Here is a 20406-nt window from a genome sequence, read left to right as displayed (position 1 = left end):
TTACAGGTTGGTTTGCCAGGTTTCAAACCAACTAATATGAATTTAGAAGTGGTAGCTGACCCACCCAAATATTGTAAAGAACTTTGTGGCATTGTAATGTTTTTGTTTCATTGCTAAAATGCTAACAGTTCTGTACAAACTAACACAGTTCTGCCTATTTCTTCTAGGTAACCTGCCAAATTGAAATGTCCTGCATTCATCTAAACAAAATGCGGCTCTACCTGGCCCATATATAACACCTACCAATGTGTTTTTCCAATTTTCCAACATTTTCTCATGCTCACCAATAACACTTCTCCAGCTAGCAAACTCTCTTGACCAGGTGTCTTGATAGTTGCTACCTGAAAACAGTAAGCAATGGGGCGGGGCGGGGGGGGGAAGAGAATTTGAGTTAGGTGCTAATTAAATATTCAAATATTATCTTTTTAAAATTATATATTCTGTTACAAAGGTCTAGAGGCAAGCACAGCTATGAGAATATTTAGCATTTATATGGCAGTTCAAATAATTGACCACCAAGGACATTATTTATTCTTGTTTTGTAAGCTTCACTTAGATAAATGGGAGTTACATAAAAGCAGCTTAGTATATTGTGCAGGAGCATTGATAGAAAATATTTCTAGCTATTCACAGCTAGAACGCAAGCTCCCACACTTGCTCCTTTCCACATTGTTTGTGTAAAATTGCCCATTGAGAGGCTGCCAAGTTTTCTTCTCTCAGCAATAAAGTGGCTTCAACCGCAACAGATAATTTTGCATAGGTGCCGATTTGCTCATGTCAGAACAAGTCAGCATTCTTGGTACCATGAATCTATATATTCCCACTATGTCCCCTTTTATTTACTTGAAATGAGCAGCTTACGCTGGCACAGTAGGTTTTCTCAGCTCAGAACTTCTTGTCTCTGAGGCCTCGGCTCTCCATATGGTTCTTTGTGAGTAGGGTTGGTTTTAGAGCTCTGGGTGCCACCTTGAAATCTGAAAATAGCATCACTTCCCAACAGAGTCCCTTTACCTTCTACAGTAATAGAAGAGGTAGATGCTTTGTTCCCCGATTCTGAGATCAGTAGGCAGCAGTATTCTGAATCTTGTGCTATAGCATCTTTCACCCAGCTTAAGAGATGCATGCGCCCATTGGACAGCGCATGGGTCCGCTCATTCACACAGTTTGCCATTTTGTGCCCATTTTTTTTCCAAACAAAATGTGCGTCTCTGGGCCCTGTGGAAAAGCAGTCAGTCACAAATAGGACAAGTGCAAACACCAGGTCATTCCAAAGTCTCCCTGGAGCAGGGAGGGCACTCCATAGTGCATTTTTGCATCTTCTAGAGGTCCCTGAAATCTCCCAACCAAAGTGTAGAGACAAACTGGCAAAGAGAAACACAATTTCCCGAAGCTTTGGTGATTAATTTAACATCCAATGGAAATGCCCCTCACCCCCACCTACCTACATGATACCATGATCTCATTGCCCTGCCTTCTGCACTCTTTGCTAGATTTCTTAAAAACAGGTTTAAAAGGTAGAACCAACATTAGTTGTGCAAGTTCTTCAGTGCACAAAACCATTTCATTAGCCAAACTATAACTGGAAAGCCTTTTTTCCCCCCTGGAAACCAATCTATCTCCTTCATAAATTGGCAGGATCCACCATCAAAAGGACAGAATGCAATGGTGCTTCCCCCAACACTTGAATAACACCTTCTTCATTTGAAGCCTTCAGTTTAGCTGTAAGCATTCTCTTTTTTTCTATGGCTTGAGTCCTTCAATTGAGATAATTTAGTAGATGTATATCCCACCTTTAATCCAAGAGCTCAAAATGGCATCCGTACTACTCCCTCCTCCAAGTGTGCCCATCAACAACCTTCCCATGATGTAAATTGAGCTGAGAGATTATAATGGCCTAAGATCACTACCCAATAAGTTTCCATGGCCAAGAGTCAACTTGCACCTGAGCTTCCTTGATTTGGATAAAATCGCCTTAAACACTGCACTGCAAAGATCTCTTGAATGACAACCAGCATGCTATCTCTGCTTGGAGGTTTTAAAATGCACGTGATTTGAAAGTTCTGTTGTCCCCTAACATTTTCTCTAGCAAAGTTGCACAACCAAGGATCCAAAGCCATGTGGCCTCAAGAAACTTTGACTACTGAGCTTGTAATTTTAAATGTGGCAGAAGGGGGGATTATTAAATACATAGAAATAATATTAATGATACTTTCAATTAAGTTAAATGTAAGGGTCTATCCTCCTCCCTCAGTCCCATCTTCTTTTTGGAGTTTGTCTCCTGGCATACCATGTAAAGACTACGTGTGGCCTTTTACCACCAGAAAGACATGCTTCCCTATTCTATAAATTTCTGAGAGAACAGGCAGAAGTTTGTAATCCTCCAAACAACAGGATCACCACATAACATGAATCCATAGAGGTAAGCATACTTTTAGTCTAGCCTTTCTCCAAAGGTGCAAGGATAAAGGGGGAGAACAAAGACATACTGAGGATGTATTAGAATGAGCACAAAGCCCAAAGCTGCCAATGACAGGTTGGAACCTCACAACTGTTCCAAAAACTGCTACCAAAACCATACTTTTAGTATATTTAATTTTATTTATCTTTAGGTTTTTGTCATATTTACTTGTTTTGGTAAATATGAGCCCTCATTTACTAAAAAAAAAAAAACACAGTGGCCCTTGGCGATAAAAAATTACAAATTCTTGTCCAAAATTGTATTTAAGTTGGATAATGAGTCCCTCCCAATTTATGATATGGAGTAATATTAAACTGGTTGTCCTTAGAGTGTGTAATCAAAGGCATTGAGATAATGTTCTTAGCAGAGCATTGAATACCTAGACAAAATACAAACACTGTAATAATAGTGGGATCAAACTGAGATCATTTCCCATTTTGGGAGAGGTTTGCACCTAAACTTGAGAAGCGGAGTGTAAGAAAGGAATTCACATTGGATGCAGGCCATTGCATTGCAATCCCAAACACACTACAATCAAAGGTTATTTTCCCAAACCGTTGGTGCTCTTGGAAGCCATTCAAAAACATTGCATTCCTACAACATCTTTTTCAAACAGGCTACCCCAAAGAAACAAACGTCTTCCGATCCAGCCTGCAGATAACTTCAGCAGCTGACACCCTTCTAGCAGCTTCCCAAACGGTATCACGGGGTGTGACTCAAGAAGTGCTAATCAGGCAACTTTCCACATTTTCCCATGAAGGCTTCAGAGGCAGAGTCCAGGAAACAGGATTTTCCCCTGTTTCAGCACAAACCAACTTTTATTTTCTCAGTGGCAATAATACGCCCTCATTTCATGTCATGGAGGAGTGAATTTTTTTTTTCTTTTGACTTTAGATGAAGTGCTAATAAATACCTAATTTTTGATTACGTAATACACTGCCCCCAACAATGACTATAAACTGAGCACAACTAATGCCTAAAAAAATATTTTGATTCTACCGACACTTTGAACCATTAATTATAGGTGAGAGCTCCAATGACTCCAATTCTCTACTGCAACCTGATGTATTCCGGATACATTAGACTGCAAGTTTCCATTTTTCTAAAACACCATATGCCAGTGTTTCTCAACCTTGGCAATTTTAAGATGGGTGGACTTCAACTCCCAGAATTCCCCAGCTAGCCATGGTGGCTGGGGAATTCTGGAAGTTGAAGTTCACCGATCTTAAAGTTGTCAAGGTTGAGAAACACTGCCATAGGCAAAGGCCGTGAGTTTTGTGGTCTGTAAATACTATGTTGAAAAGGAAAAGTGCAACGTGAGCTATTTATTATTATATTTTTACATTGCAAAGCTTTACCATTGCAGGTACCTCCAACTGCATGCAGAAGAAATATTGGTGCAGAGTTGAGCATAGTCAGATCTCTAAGCCATATTGGCTAGATTTAAAATTCCTAAAATATTTTGTATTTACATTTCTACCTGCAATAAATATTTTGGCAAATTAAAATCACTCCCACGCAGTTGATATATAATCTGGTATTGCGTTTGAATCTGTTATGTTTGTATAATTAAATTCACCTTGTTGGATACTATAAGCAGGAATGATTTTCTTTAAATTTATAGCTTACATCATTGCAATGAGCTATTAAGCTGAAGCCATTTAGATGGCTCTGAATACTTGTATGTTTCACTAAGGGAAAGTCAATGTACTTACTTTCATTTTTGTTCACATCTCAGGGATGCTTATAGAATTAAAAAAGAAGAAGTCAATGGTTAATTATTAATTAATACAGGAATCACATGTCGATTAAAATACCCATTAAAGTGAGACCTAGAATCATATGCCTGGAGCGACCTGCAGGCCATCTAGATACTGCTCAATGACTTCCAGCAAAAGGAAAGCTTATCAATATATTTCTCCTAAAGTTTACTGACATGTATACCCCACATTTCCTTTGCATGTGCACGGGCTGCCTGAAATAATAGAAAGCAGAAGGGGGGAAAAAGCTTCTGATCTGAGGGTGATAACTGCAGAATATGGAGGCACACACTTCCAATATAAAACAGGCACATTGTAGTTCTTTCTGCATTAAATCAGTGCTGAACTTAAATACAAAGCTGATTGTACCTAAAATTCTGTTAGGGTTCCAGCACTGCACACCAGCACCTGAGCCACGTACAGCTTTCCACACCAGAGGAATTCTGGTGCAGATACGATTTAAAGTGCCCTCCATGTCATTAATGCAGAAACCAGCATTTCACTTTTTAGGGCTGCAGATCTATCCATATTTCCATGAGGTTATTGTTGAATAAGCACTAAGCGCTGTCTGCCATTTTCCTCATAGTTTTCAATCCAATGGTTATGTTCTGCAAGTCCACAGTCCCACTACTGATGATGAACTATCAGTACAAATGACACGTTGCAAAGCTGTTTACAGAGACAATAATGTGCCTTCTATTACAAACAGAACGCTAAATTTCTGTGCTGTTCTGGAACGATGAAGAAAGAACGTGCAACTAAGTTACAGATTTAGAAGCACACTTTAAAACACCATTCGCTTTAGGACACAAATTGGAATGATGATATACCAACTATCTTCTGTTATAAGTTCATAATGTTTTGTCCAGAAAAATTAAAGTAGTGAATCCCTCCCCCGAACTAAAATGATTGAGATGCAGGCCTATTGTTATTCAGTTTAATTTACAGCAAAACATATTGCTGGAGTTAATCTAGTTTCAGTTAGATGAGGTCTCCCTGAAGGTCAAGAAAACAAGATTATTGAGGATGGAAATCAACATGAGAGATGGCAGAAGCACAAGGTAAAATGCCAAGAATAAAGAGATTAAGTGATTAAGCCTGAGCCCTTAAGTCATGCTTTGTGTGCAAATTCAGTGGCCCTGATGGAAGAATCCTCATCCCAACATGGAAATGTAACATTTGACTGAAAATTGAATGAAGAATAGCCTAGGATTTTTCATTGGGAGAATATTTGAGCCTTAACTTCTCAATATATATATCACCTGTTAGTAATACAGATGCAGCAAGCAACACTTTCTAGAAAATACATTTAGGAGTACCTCATCCCCAAACAGATTGACAGAACAAAAAAAACAAAAACAAAAATTCTCAGAGTAAAATGGCTTTAGAAGGAGAGACACAATGGAAAATAGGATCTAAAGGATATGCTTGACCATAATAAAATTTAAGCTGAGAAATGAAAATTGCATCTGAAGGAGTCCACTGACATTTTGCTCTGAGCTGAACCATTGTGAGAGAAACAAGAATGCTGTAACCCTGTAAATTTGAATCTTTTCACACAAAAGGACCATTTGCTATGGCTTATTCTAGTCTGGGCATGAGGGAAATGGGCAAGCAATTCTTCACAGGGACTGACAGAAAAAGTCAAGATGGTGGCCATGACAGTGTGATCCACCTGCTTTAATGTGTGACCATGTCCCGCAATTCTTGAACCCTAGATAGATAGAAAGGGTTTTCTCTTCCTATTACCTCACAAGATGCACATGGAGTTTAAAACTGGCATAATTCAGGAATTGTAACTGCTTAATTGGTCCAGAAGACAATAATTAGAAAAGTATGCTCCAGGAGTAGTTTAGGAATAAAAAGCCATACAAGCTGGGTCTTTTTTTAGGAGACGATGCAGTAAAGGAAATTGCCTTGGGCCCCACATATGGAATGGGCCTCATCCAGAGTATGGTTAAATATTTAAAATAATAAAATGGATTAATCTATTTCCTTGAAGACACTACATCGGTTAAAGTAACATTCCAGTAATTATTTCACTATTTTGGGTTCCCCACATACTTCAGTTTTCAGTGGATAAAACACAGTGGAAAGAAAATCACATTATCTCATTTTACTTTCAATCTGCCTGTGAGAAGGCAGGGAGAAGTGAGGGCCTCAAACGAACCATGTTTGCTAGGGGAGAGCGCTGTGCACCATGGGGCAGCCTTGGGGGGACGGCAGGAGGGAGGATGGGCAGAAGGCACACTCGCACCAGAGTGGAGAGGGACGGCAGGAGGGAGGAAAGACTGCAGGCAAGAGGCACGTTCGCACCAGAGTGAAGAGAAACGGCAGGGGGCGGCTGTCGGGTCAAGTGGGGATTGGAATGTGTATTGCGCTGATTGGATTCGGAAAGTGGAATGTCTGCGGTTTTGCGGTTAATTAGCGGTGCTCCGGGGCGGTAAAAAAGGTGAGATTGTGAGCCAAGCCCTCGTAGGAGGGGGAGGACAGATAGGGGGTATAAAAACCTGTCAGACCTTGCTTCGGGGTTCCTCCATTGCTGCGGGAGGGACCCACCTTTGCAAACGTGCCCAATAAAAACTTCTGTCTACTGGACAACCAAACCCGTGTCTGTCGTTTTCTGACAAAATTGGCGAGCCAGCCAGGAGTCCTCGACGTGGACCGGACTGTGGGGAACCGGTGAGTAATCGGCCGTAACACCCCGTTGAGGTGTCTCCCGTTTTCCCCGGAGTCGGGTCCGGGACGGGACTCCAATCGCCAGTCAGACAGAAGTAAAGAGGAAGTCGGCCGACGAGGGGACCTCCGGGAGGTCTGGTGAGTACAACCTACCCATAATCTCGGGGAGATTAGCGTGGTTACGAGGCGTTGGACGCCGCAAGGGGACAGAAGAGTCCGGGACCTTCTGTAAGGTGGGAAACGTAGTCAGGAAGGATGGGTAAGGCGCAGAGTAAGAGTGTAAGGCCAGGGGCCAGTGGGAAAAACGCAGTAGGGGGAATCCCCACGGATTCTCCATTAGGACAATTGTTGCAACAATGGGAGACACCCTGGTTGTGTCCATTCACCAGGGGTCTGGAAAAACCGACCATGATAACTTTGTGCACTAAAGAATGGCCAAAATATCCACTAGTGGACCCCGAATTCCCCTACCATTGGGATACTCTTGGAATCCCCAGTAATTACTGGGTGACCCAACTAAAAAAAAACTACATCGTGGAGCATAAAATGTTAACACAGGAACCCTATGTGGAAGTCTGGTTCCATGTTCATTGGGAGGGGCCTCGACCCAAGTTAGCCAAAATTTTTGTCCAAAAAGAACAGGAAGATGAGGAGGACCTCTGGCTGACTGGACCTCAATGGGGGCCGCCACCTCCTCCTCCTCCTCCTCTTCCTACCGCTCCCCCTCTGGCGCCCCCACCCTATCCCGGGCTGCGGAAAGAGCTGGACCAGCTGAACCAAGACATTCAGAACTTGCCCTTTAGTCTAAGGTCCAGTGCCTTCCCCGTCCGGGAAGTCCCGAACGGAACGAACGCACAGGGGGTGACCGTCACCAGTTACGTAACAGTTCCCATCAAACCCAGTGAGTTGAGGGAATTAAAAAAGACCCTCCCTCGTATGCAAGAGAACGCCCATACCGCCGCCGAACAATTGGAACTTTTTCTCGGCCCGGTGGAATACTCCTGGGGGAACTGAATTACATTTTAGCCCACCTCTATACGCCAGAAGAGAGGGGCCAGATTCGGCGAGCTGCGCTCGGGGCTTGGGAGCGAAGGAATGCAAATGTCCCAAATGCCCCGGCCGCGAATACTAAATTCCCTCTGGCAGACCCAAATTGGGATCCCAATAATGCTGAACATCGGGAGAACATGAGAGGAGTTTCCCCCTGTATGACTAGGGGGGTCATGGTTCCCCAACCGGGACCCACGGGGAACCCTTGGTAAACATCACGGTGGGTCCCACTGGCGAGGAACAGCAGTTCCTCGTGGACACCGGAGCCTCTCGAACATCGCTGTGCCAACCGATCCCAGGGATTGCGAAATCCCGGGGCACGTCGGTATCGGTGATGGGGGTGGGAGGCTCTCCGGTCAAGGCAGACGTACTGGAGGGAGTGAGACTGGAGTGGAATGGGAAGGAGGTAACTGCAGATGTGTTACTGATCCCACAGGCGAGAGTGAACTTGCTGGGAAGGGATCTAATGGGTAGTCTAGTAGTGGAGCTGCGGAATGTGGAACAGGCAGAAAGGATGTGTTTGTTGCGAGAGGCGGACGTGGAGGTTGTGAACCCTGAGGTATGGGCAGGGGAGGGGGGGGCGGGTCGGTTTCGCATCGCCCCAATTAGCATCCCCTTGAAACCAGGGGTGACGGGTTTGCGGCAAGCCCAATACCCGCTGTCCTGGGATGGGAGGCGCGGGCTGAAGCAACAACTGAGATGGACGGTGCTGCCCCAGGGGTACACCGAGAGCCCCCTCTTGTTTGGACAGGCATTGGAAGAGAAACTCCAGGGGTTCCGGGCCCCTGGGGGTTCTCAGGTGCTGCAGTATGTGGATGATTTGTTGGTGTCTGGAGAGAAGGAAGTAAAGGTGAGAGAAGACTCAGTGGCTTTATTGAACTGGTTGGCTGAGGAAGGATTGAAGGTGTCAAAAGGGAAGGTCCAATTTGTGGAAAGGGAGGTCAAGTATTTAGAACATGTACTCCGGAAGGGCGAGAAGTTGATTGATCCTTCTCGGATACAGGGGATAATGCAGTTGAAGCCCCTCATACTAAAACGGAGGTGCGGCGGTTTCTGGGTCTAGTAGGATATTGCCGGCTATGGATAGATGAGTACATGAGCAAGGCTCAGTTTCTGTATGAGAAGTTGAAAGGATCATCTGACAGGGTAGAATGGACAGACGGGGACACAGAGAAGTGGGGAGAATTACGAAGGAGCCTGGTGACGGCCCCGGCTCTGGCTCTACCGAACTTGGCCCCCTTTCACCTATACGTTACAGCCCATGGGGGAACTGCCATTGGAGTGCTGACTCAGAGACGGGCTGGGAAATATCAACCAGTGGCCTTCCTGAGCAAAGCCCTAGAACCAGTGGTGAGGGGATGGCCGACTTGTGTGCAGGCAGTGGCTGCCGCTGCTGTGCTAGTGACAGAAGGGAAAAACTCACTTTTGGGAGCCCCGTGATTGTCCATTCAACCCATCAGATCTTAAGTGTGCTTAGTCAGCAGGCGGCTGCTTGGATGACAGAAGGAAGGATGTTGAAATATGAGACAGTTCTCCGGATAAGTCCTGATGTGGTGGTAGGAACAGACAGGAATTTGAACCCAGCGGAGTTTCTTGCGGGGGAGCGGAAAGAATGGGAGCCGGCGGAGCACAAGTGCTCCACCCTGTTGCAGCTGCAAACAAAGACCCGGGAGGACCTGCAGGAGGTCCCGCTGGAGGAGGGTGAGGTCTGGTTTGTGGATGGGTCTAGCCGAGTAGAGCAGGGACAAAGGAAGTCAGGGTACGCGATAGTGACTGCGGAGGGAGAGACAATAGAGAAGGGGGCACTACCAGCGGACTGGTCGGCTCAGCTGTGTGAAGTGCACGCTTTGAAACGGGCACTAGAGTTGGGAAAGGGAGTGTCCCTCACCGTCTACACAGACTTGCGATACGCCTGGGGAGTAGTGCACACTTTCGGGAAAATTTGGCTGGAACGGGGTTTACTCACAGCTGCTGGAAAGGGAAGGTTGCAGGGAGGAAGCAGGTCATTGGGTTACAATTGAGGGGACCCAGTAGTGAGCCGTGCTGACATGAGGGGGATGGTGGAGAAACTGCACGAAGGGTCTCACGGGGGGTGCAGGCTTTGGTAGACACTGTAAAGCCGTGGTACTGGAGCCTGGGGGTTCGATGGGAACTCCACACCCCTTGGCATCCTGACTCCAGTGGGAAAGTGGAAAGGGCCAACGGGGTGTTGAAGCAACATCTCACCAAACTGGGATTGGAAACAGGGCTACCTTGGACAAAGACACTTCCGGTTGCCCTGCTTCGAATGCGGACAGCCCCTCGCAAGGATGTGGGGGTCTCCCCATTCGAGCTGATGATGGGAAGACCTTTCCTGGCTCCAATGGGAGAGCCTATCCCCGAGCTAAAGGATGCCTTCCTGAGAAAGTATCTCTTGGTACTGTCACAATCTCTCTTGTCTCTAAGAAAACAGGGACTCCTCGCTCAACGGCCCCCTTGCTGAAAGACCAACACCCCCACAAGCCAGAGGATTGGGTCCTGATAAAGACGTGGAAGGATGAGAAGCTGAAACCATCTTGGGAGGGACCATACCAAGTTCTCCTGACAACTGAATCAGCAGTTCGGACCTGACAGGGGGGTTGGACCCACTACCATCGGGTTAAGCGAGCTCCCGACCCCCGACCATGGACTGCCCAACCGGGAGACGGACTCAAAGTAAAACTTAAAAGGAACTGAACTAAGGCAGGGGAGGAGATGACCAACATAAAGGCGTAGAATTGGCACAGACAGCTTTGATCACTGGGGATGATCCCCGTGGGGGGGGGATGTTCTATCATTTTGGGTCTTCTCCCATACCAAGACCCTGGACTAATCAAAGGCAAATGGCTCTAAATCTCTTGGGGATAACCAATGCAACTCAATGTGTATATTTCAACAATACCCAGAACCATACCCCCCATTGCCCTCAAAAGGTCCTGCTTTCACTTGTGGAGGGGTCTATAATATCCCTTACGCCTCAACCCCTCTATACCTACCTAAAGGTTTCTTTTTGTTATGTGGACATGAAGCTTACACCTATGTTCCAGCCTATAGTTCAGGGGGCCCTTGTGCCATAGGGCGCCTGACCTCTCTATATGCCCTGCCTCCAATGCAAGCGCACCCATCAAAAGAAAAAAGAAAAAGGGAGCTGCCATCTGATTGTGAGAGTGATGTGACACTCTTGTCCGAAACAGAAGCCATGGCTCTGGCCCTCTCCTTAGTAGGGGTTCCTGCACTAAGCGGAAGAACTTATCTGGACCTAAGGAAGGTGGCCTGCCTCCTGGCTAAAAGTGTCAACCTTACATCCTCTCTCATTGCAGCCCTCACTGAAGAAGTCACTGAGATCAGGAGGGCGGTCATTCAAAATCGGATAGCTATAGACTATCTCCTATTAAGGGCAGGACAAGGCTGTGAATCTTTTCAAGGTCTTTGTTGCTTTAACCTAACCAACAATGAGAATTATATTGAAGCAAAACTAGCCAAGTTGAAGACCTTAGCCTCTCGCATATCCGAGGATCCAGAGGGATGGAATTGGTCATGGCTCACTAGTTGGTTACCTAACTTTGCTTGGTTAAAACAACTTTCTGTACTAGCCATTGGCTTCATTGCCTTACTGGTCCTAGTATGTTGCTTAATGCAATGCCTCCCTGCTTGTGGGAATTACCTGTCCCAGTGTGTGAAGCCCCGGGTCCGGGACGAGGGAGCAATCCTGTTAGCCAGGTTTGAGGCCCAACAGAGGCGTGAAAAGAAAAAGGGGGGATTGTGAGAAGGCAGGGAGAAGTGAGGGCTTCAAACGAACCATGTTTGCTAGGGGAGAGCGCTGTGCACCATGGGGCAGCCTTGGGGGGATGGCAGGAGGGAGGATGGGCAGAAGGCACACTCGCACCAGAGTGGAGAGGGACGGCAGGAGGGAGGAAAGACTGCAGGCAAGAGGCACGTTCGCACCAGAGTGAAGAGAAACGGCAGGGGGCGGCTGTCGGGTCAAGTGGGGATTGGAATGTGTATTGCGCTGATTGGATTCGGAAAGTGGAATGTCTGCGGTTTTGCGGTTAATTAGCGGCGCTCCGGGGCGGTAAAAAAGGTGAGATTGTGAGCCAAGCCCTCGTAGGAGGGGGAGGACAGATAGGGGGTATAAAAACCTGTCAGACCTTGCTTCGGGGTTCCTCCATTGCTGCGGGAGGGACCCACCTTTGCAAACGTGCCCAATAAAAACTTCTGTCTACTGGACAACCGAACCCGTGTCTGTCGTTTTCTGACATGCCTATGAAACAAGAGATCTGGGTGGAAAATTAGTTTCAAATATTTGTTTTAAAGAAACAAAAAATAGAACAAATATCACTAATGAACAGCACAGGAAAGATAATAATTTAAAATCCATGACCCAGTGTAGAATTAGTCCTTACAATCAGTCTTCAAACTAGGAGGAAAAGACTGCTTTAAACTGGGGCCGTAAAGCCCTCAACCTAGGGCCAGGCATGCAAGCCATTCCATAAGCAGGATGCCACAATGAAGAATCTTTCTCCCTTGTAATTATTTACCACTCTGCTTGGTGGGAAGTGAGGCTCTAAAGAGGATCAAAGAGCACAGGCTGGGACAGAAGAGAGGACCTGTTCCTTGAGATCCTCTGACATACGCTGGAGTGAGAAGAGAATGAGGTTGAGGCAGGAAACTTCCCACAAATGTCCTACCCCTGAGCCTCTCAGCCTTAGAAACCCCCTGATGCAAATGAATGGCAGATGGAGGCAAAACAGCAATCTCTGATTCAGCACATCTGATGATTGTAGGGAAGCCACCCATACAACAAAGCATCATCTGAAAATTAATCATAGCAGGAGGCTCTACGCCCAGCATTAATTTGAGATAACCAAGAAGCATTTAGCAATCTTTGCAATGTCAACTCCCACCATCCTGGAATAGAAGATGGGCTACAATCAACAGTTCAATTTTCTGGGAATCAAGTCTAACTAGAAATATGATTCCCAGTTTGCAGTTGTGCAATTTGACATCATAATTCTGAGTCAGAATCACGCTGGGCCAAATGACATGTTTGAAATATTAAAAAACACCACGGGCACTGTCACAAAATGTGGCATGGAAACGCTCATTCACAGAATGATGGGTGCAGTCAAGTGTAAGACTCCTATCTCCTCAAATGCCAAACTGATGAAGCTAAGGAACAAGAACTTGAATAGAAAAGTGGAAATTGAGCATCGAAACACAAAGACATACTTTTGAACCCACAGTGCATTCTTCAACATCCCTGTAATATCACCATTTTTTTCTTGCTTTAAGAGATGCTCCTGCATCTCTCTCTCCCCCCCCCCCCCACACACACACATACACACACATCCCTCCTCCCCTTCCTCCCCTGGGCTTTCCCCAAAGCTTTTCAAATCTTGCTTATTGGTCCCTGTGCCATCCCTGCTTCATCCATTCATGTTTGATCAATCTCCAATCCTCACTCCCAAACATTAGACTCCTCACTTTCTCCTCTCTCTTCCTTTAGGTCACTCCTCATCATCCACCAGTTCCTCTAGCCTCCGTATTGTCAGGTTCGGTCAGCACGGGGCTTCGGGGAAGCTCGTAGCCAGCGAACTCCACCGGCGGCAGCTAGCGAGGGAAAGAGGAACTGAAAGTGCCGCTAATTAATGGGCCACCTGCGCCCAGCCAAACAGGAAAACCGCAGCGGAAGCTTTTAACTATAAACTGATAACGGCGCGAGCCAACAATGAACGGGGCCGCAGGCAGCGAAACAAGATCGCGCGCAGCACAGAACCCGCGGGCTTGCACGTAACGGGGAGGGACCAACCCAAGCCGGGGGGGACTGCCCATCAAGGACAATGGACCCTGACCGAACCTGCCATCATGGACAATCAAGGGGGATTATTGGGGGGCCAATAATCCGCAGCAGCAACGTGATCGCGGGGCGGGAAAAAGTGCGGGAAGGGGGAATATAACAAGTGATGCAATTGTACCAAGCCAGTCCTGGCTTTGCTTGTGACTACTACGTTACGCATGAGTAAACCTTCTTTGTGAACCACACGTGTCACGAGAGTTTCTCTGTCGAACGGGGCAAATCTCACATAAAGCCAGGACTCACATTGAGTGCTACCCGGTACACACCGAGGAGCGCTCACCTTTCTTTCCCTGCAGCCAAGACCGGAGAGGAATTGATTAACGGCACCAGGAGATGGCAAGCGATGGGGAAACCGCGTGCCAGCTGGGCTACCAGGAGCCCAGATCCGAAGGCGTGATGGCGGGACCAGTCCGGGGCGAATGGCGCACGGACACAGCCAAGAGGGCGCCAGAGGACGGGTGGTCGTTCGGCGGGGGCAGGAGCCCCAACGGGTCGCCAGCATGGGGGGTCGCGACGAGTAGTGACTCGGAACCCGAGGCCCGAGAGCGTGAGGAACGATTCACCCGACTGGAGGCCAAGATCGAGCAGCGGATGGATGCTGTCCAAGTGATGTTGCAGGCCATCTTCCGGCGGGGCAAGGCCCCAGGGGCAGAGTCGCAGGCGAAGAAGGAATCGGGCGATACCGGCAGCAGTGAGGATACGACCTCAAGAAACTGCACGGAGCCTAGACCAGAGGTTGCGCAGATGACTCCAGTCCCTAGCGTGAGGAAGAGGGGACCCACAACCACGGCCAGTTCGCGGGGCGCCAAGCGGGCGCTCAGCAGCGGGACGGAGCCAGAGGGCTTGATGGGACGTGCGGTTCCCGGGAGCAGCGGCGCAGGGTCCAGGAGCCAGGAGCCGGAGGAGAGGCTGGACGGGCTGGAGGGCGACCTCCAGCAGCAGACGACAGCTGTACCGGGCATGCGGGAGGCATGGAGTGGCGGACCCAGGGCCCCGGCTGGGGCAGCCGCAGAGGGCGGCGTGGAGACCAGGCTAGCAGAAGTGGTCAGCCTGACGGGGAGCGCGAAGGGAGGTCGGCGGCCAGCAGAAGCGCCCCGATTCAGGAGCTCAAGGAGCGAGCTCTTGGGGCGCCCCAAGCCACTAACCTATCTCCCTGTGCAGGACAGGCTCCACTCAGAGATCCAGGGGGGAGCACCCAGTAGGGACGACCTGGAGGCTCTAGTGAAGTGGAGCTGGCTGGTGGAGACGGCGGGGGATGCCGGAGACCCGGGGAAGCGAGAGGCGCGAGCCCCGATACCAGCCACAGCGGACCAAAGTGAGGCGGCACTGGAGGCGAGACGCAGGAGCCGACGGCAGAGGATCGAGGTTGGAAACGCCCGGCAGACTGCAGGGACCTGCTACCGGTGTGGAGGCAAGGGGCATCGGATGGTGCAGTGCCCCTCGAGGCAGGGGTCTTGGCGAGCTGCACAAAGGACGGGGGCCGGCGATTCCCGGCTATAAGGGACCCCGACCGATCCTGGGAGGAGACAGCAGCTAGTGGAGCGGTGTGCAGCGGAGCCGGCTGGCTCACGAGGAAGCCCGGCTCTGCGAGGAGGGGAGAGCGAGCCAGCGGGAGGCGATGGCCGGCGACGCTGAGGCGCACCCCAGAGCAGCCAACGGAGTGGCAGCATGAGGAAGGGCGGGACAGAAGAAGCTACTCGCCCATGAGGATCAGGGTCCACCTCAAGGGGGTGAGATCAGAAGCAGAGGCGAAAGTCGATGCCTTGCTGGATTCGGGATGCACCCACTGCCTGATCCACCCGGTACTGGCATCCGCACTGGGGCTCAGCGTGAGGAGACTCAGGAAGCCCCTCGCACTTAGCCAGTTGGATGGATCGACGGCAGGGGGGGAACCGGCGCAGTATCGCACTGAGCCGGTCGGTTTGACAGTGGGGACAAGCCGGGAGGAGCTAGGCTTAGTAGTTGCCCCGGGGGCCGGCCATGCACTAGTGCTGGGGCTGGCATGGCTTACGCGCCAGAACCCGCACATCGATTGGGTGGCCAAGACGGTGCGGTTCGGCGGCACCACCGAGCAGACGGGGTCGAGCTGCGGAGGTGGCACGAGAACAGGGGGCCCCACAGAACCCGGCGAGGTGGCGGCTGGGCGACGGCGAGCCGAGGGCCAGCGAGCTGCGGCAGCGGCGGCAATAGAGCCCGGGAAACCAACTGCACACGCGGCGAGGGCGGCGCCGAGGGAGACCGGCAGAGGAGCCGAGGCGGCAAGCGCACGAGAGAGCGTGGCAGCAGAGACGGTGCGATTCGACGGCACCACCGGGGAAGCCAGGTTGAGCCGCGGAGGCGGCGCGGGAGCTGAGGACCCCACGGAGCTAGGCGAGGTGGCGACTGCGCGACAGAGAGCCGAGGGCCGGCAAGCCGCAGCAGCGACAGCAGCGGGGCCCGGGCGACCAACCGCCCGTCAGGCGAATACGAGGACGGCGCCGAGGGCGACCAACAAACGAGAGGGGTCAGAGACCGCCGAGGTGGCGGTGGCATCGACGACGAAGGGCCCCGCAGCAACGCAGGGGTCGGCTACAGCAGAGACGGTGGCAGCGGGACCCGAGGGCCCCGTGGCAAAGCAGGCGGCGATCACACTGGCATCAAGAGCGGGGGCAGGAGCGGCGCCGGGAGCCGACTGGTCCGCGCCAAGCGTGAGTGAAGCAACCGGCGATAGACCGGGACCTGGCCGCGGCCAGGGGAACCTGGAAGGTTGTAGGACACTGAGGGAGCCGCCGCTCGAATCCAGGGACCCAACAAGGACGACCCAGCTGGAGGCGAAAGGCGGAGCCCAACCCCCAAGGGAGAAGCAGGGGAAGGGAGCCGAGCCGGAGCTGAGGCGGCGCTGTGCAGAGGCGAGCGAGGGAGACCCCTGGTTAGTAAACAACAAGGACTCCCTGAAGAAACAAGGGACCTGCTGGGAGCACAAGGGGAGGCTCTACGTTCCAGAAGCTTGCCGGGTGGATGTGCTCCGGAGAGGGCACGCCGAGGACACTACGGGACACTGTGGGTTTGTTAGGACTTTCCACCTCCTGCGTGAACAGTTCTGGTGGCCGTCTCTCCGGAGGGATACGAGGGAGTACGTGGCCAGCTGCTCGACGTGCGCAGCGGCGAAGGAGGGGAAGGAGAACCTTCGGGGACCCATCCTATAAGTGACTTAGCCAAGGAAAGGCACACCGTTATGGCAGATGGGGGGGGGCAACACCCTAGTAGCCCAATTAAGAAGGGGACTTGTCTTAACGGGGGCGGTATGTCAGGTTCGGTCAGCACGGGGCTTCGGGGAAGCTCGTAGCCAGCGAACTCCACCGGCGGCAGCTAGCGAGGGAAAGAGGAACTGAAAGTGCCGCTAATTAATGGGCCACCTGCGCCCAGCCAAACAGGAAAACCGCAGCGGAAGCTTTTAACTATAAACTGATAACGGCGCGAGCCAACAATGAACGGGGCCGCAGGCAGCGAAACAAGATCGCGCGCAGCACAGAACCCGCGGGCTTGCACGTAACGGGGAGGGACCAACCCAAGCCGGGGGGGACTGCCCATCAAGGACAATGGACCCTGACCGAACCTGCCATCATGGACAATCAAGGGGGATTATTGGGGGGGCCAATAATCCGCAGCAGCAACGTGATCGCGGGGCGGGAAAAAAGTGCGGGAAGGGGGGAATATAACAAGTGATGCAATTGTACCAAGCCAGTCCTGGCTTTGCTTGTGACTACTACGTTACGCATGAGTAAACCTTCTTTGTGAACCACACGTGTCACGAGAGTTTCTCTGTCGAACGGGGCAAATCTCACACGTATCTCAACAGAGATCTGTTCCTTACTTTAAGAATGAAGTGTTTTGGGTCCAGAGTCTAGAGGCATTTACAGAAATAGTTATGGCAGGTGAGAAGAATTCAGTGCTTCACTTTAAGAATTCAAGACAAAAAAGGTTGCAGTGCAAGGTGTCGGAAAGCACAGACTTCCTTAACTCGACTTCAATTCTAGGACTAATAAAGCTCTGAAAACTGATTGTTTATTGTTCTATTATGCACAATGTGAGAAATTAAGTACTTTTTAAAAATGAATTTGATTTAGATGGCTGCCCACTCTCCAAGCAACTCTTGCATAATTGTACTTCTAATTAATTGAAAGAGAAACATGTCCAGAACCTCTGGTATTCAAACTGACTTACAAGTGGTTTTGATGTCCTGATCTATAAACCAGGATGTCTAATGATGAACTGATATCTCTTAACTCATTGTCAAAGGGTTCTGGAGAAAGAAAGTACCAAATTAGATAAAATGGGAGATACTGAAATAGTTGATGGTTCTAAAGGGCTGAAGAAGTATTGATTTGACAAGCAGTGGATGAATCCTATGCTATTTAACACTGAGCAGCCCAGAGAGCTTCCAAGAGCCAAGATTCTGCCATCTTGGCTTATAATATTCTTTGCATAATGAATCACACATCCATGACACTCATAAAATAATCCAATCATGACACTCATAAAAATAAAAATAATCACTTAATACAAACCAACAGACATCCAGTGGTTGAAGCATGTCAAAATATTCTGATTTGGGATAACTAATGATTATAAAAACTGTAGATAAAATCTTTCTGCAAAATCTGCAAAGCCAAGTGAGGTTTGATGTGAATACTGTTGCCTGCACCTGCTGATAAGCAAAAGATTGGGAAAGTGTCTTTTATGGCACTGGAAGCAAAAAAAAATATGCAAGATTAGGTAGCTGCTAAGGGAAAGCTGACTAATTTTAAAATGATTCATAATATGCAAATGTAAGCTACATTTTTATCAGCAATGCTGACAGCTTTCCCAAAAGGAGATGCCTAATTGTATGCTGGTTATGTTGCAAACATAGTTCCACATTTTTTTTTTAAGTAACAGATTTTGCACAATGGGCTTTTATTTGCCAGTTGGTAATTAATTTTAAAAACAAGAAACAGAGATAAAGGTATCAACATAAGCAATGCTACGAACAAATGTTGATTGTGAAACATATAAGCTACACAAATGTGTAGCCACAGCATCTTCCAGTGACAGGATACGCCAACTTTTGGGCCGCTGGATGCATTAACAATTTTAAAAAAACATTACAGGTTATCTCCCAAATGGCTACTGTGGGGGCTTATTTACAAAATCCTGCCATGGGAATGTGGCCAGTTCCAAAATAACTATTTACAAGGAGGCAAACTGATGAGGCTGCATCCCACCACCCATAGAACCAGGGGAAACACTACTCTTTACCTTGTCGTTAAAAGCTCAAATATATAATCCCTTCTGATTTTTTATTTTACAAAATCCTCAAAAATATGAGGAAGGCCTTCTCCCTGCAAAAACCATGCTGACTCTTTTTCAGCAAAGCCTGTTTTTCTGTTGGGGAACAAAGTCTAGAAATGAACAGCTGGCTATGCAGATGGCCCTGATTGGGATGGCTTGGATTCTTCAATAGTGGGATAAGTTTCTGAGATGTGGAATCCCTAGCAAGAGATGGGCTGCACCTCGTGAGAACTGGGAATGTCTTTGGAAGAGCCTTTGCAAATCTGATCTGGAGGGCTTTAAACTTAATCCAGTGGGAGAGGAGAGAAGAGCCCAGAAAACTGTGCCATGCCAAGTACTAGGGATGGGACTGGGAGTATGTAGGATGCAATGGCACCCAAAAGTGAGCATGTAAAAACAAGGATAGGTCATTACATGATCCAAAAATTCCACTATTTTGATAGAAATACACAGAATACATGGAACAGGAAGAACTAGAACCCTCAATGCAGGAAGGTGAACATGTTTTAGTAGGCATTATGGAAACCTGGTGGGATGAAAATCATGAACAGAATGCAAGAATTGTAGGATGCAACTTATTCAAAAGGAACAGACCAGACAAAAGGGAAGGAATGGCATTATATGTGAGGGAAGTACAAGCATGCATTGAGATCCAGGAATCTGTACACAAAGGTTCAAAAAGCATCTTGGTAATACAAGGAAGGGGAAAGAACCAAGATATTATTGGGACCATGTGCTACAGTTTGTCAAGCCAGGTAGAAGACGTAGATAATGCCCTTCTGGACACAAGGATGACTGCCAACCTAAATTAACCAACACAAATGGTTGAAGTCAGAAGCTGGAAGAAGCAGAACAAATTATTCTGGGGAAATGGGGGTGGCGGGGGGGGGGGGGAGAGGCCAAAAGATAAAAAATCAAGAAAAGACTAAATGTTAATTTATAAAACGATGAGTCAATGAAGTATTAACAGAGGTACATGATCAGGGAGGAGAGAGAACAGGAGGTGTGAAGGGAGTTGTTTAGTATTTTAGCAAAGAAAAAATTAAATATAGAAAAAGTTTCAAAGTTGTATTGCTACCTGATTGTCATCATTCCTTCTGAAAAAAAGAACCTACAACAGATACCATGAACTTCCTGATGTGATAAATGAATTTGTGCAATCTGGTTCATGAATAAAACCAAATAAGCTGCCGTGATTGTGGATGTTTTTGACAGGTCGCTTTGCCCACAGATTTGGTTATCTCCAACATTCACTTGGAGTTTTGCTCTCTGCT

At 48.5% G+C, this 20406-nt stretch overlaps 1 protein-coding gene across 3 annotated transcripts in view; it reads right to left on the bottom strand.

The window, feature by feature from the left end:
• Positions 1 to 20406, bottom strand: part of SEMA4D (semaphorin 4D) — a 124602-nt gene that overhangs the window by 566 nt on the left and 103630 nt on the right. The window contains exons 17-18 of one of the 3 annotated variants that reach the window (XM_088130235.1): positions 1012 to 1215; positions 244 to 341 (exon numbers count right to left, since the gene is read on the bottom strand). In XM_088130235.1, the coding sequence (XP_087986361.1) occupies positions 244 to 341; positions 1012 to 1215 (302 nt within the window). Of the gene's footprint in view, positions 1 to 243; positions 342 to 807; positions 1216 to 20406 lie in introns of those variants that run through there. The other 2 variants (XM_088130236.1, XM_088130234.1) reach the window with 2 other exon arrangements.

This window comes from Python bivittatus, unplaced genomic scaffold (genome assembly GCF_059951505.1).
Source record: "Python bivittatus isolate LINGU-HERP-01145 unplaced genomic scaffold, Pbiv_v1 ctg000850_np1212, whole genome shotgun sequence".
In the NCBI taxonomy this organism is placed as follows: Eukaryota; Metazoa; Chordata; class Lepidosauria; order Squamata; family Pythonidae; genus Python; species Python bivittatus.
This window is presented reverse-complemented; position numbering and strand designations above follow the sequence as displayed.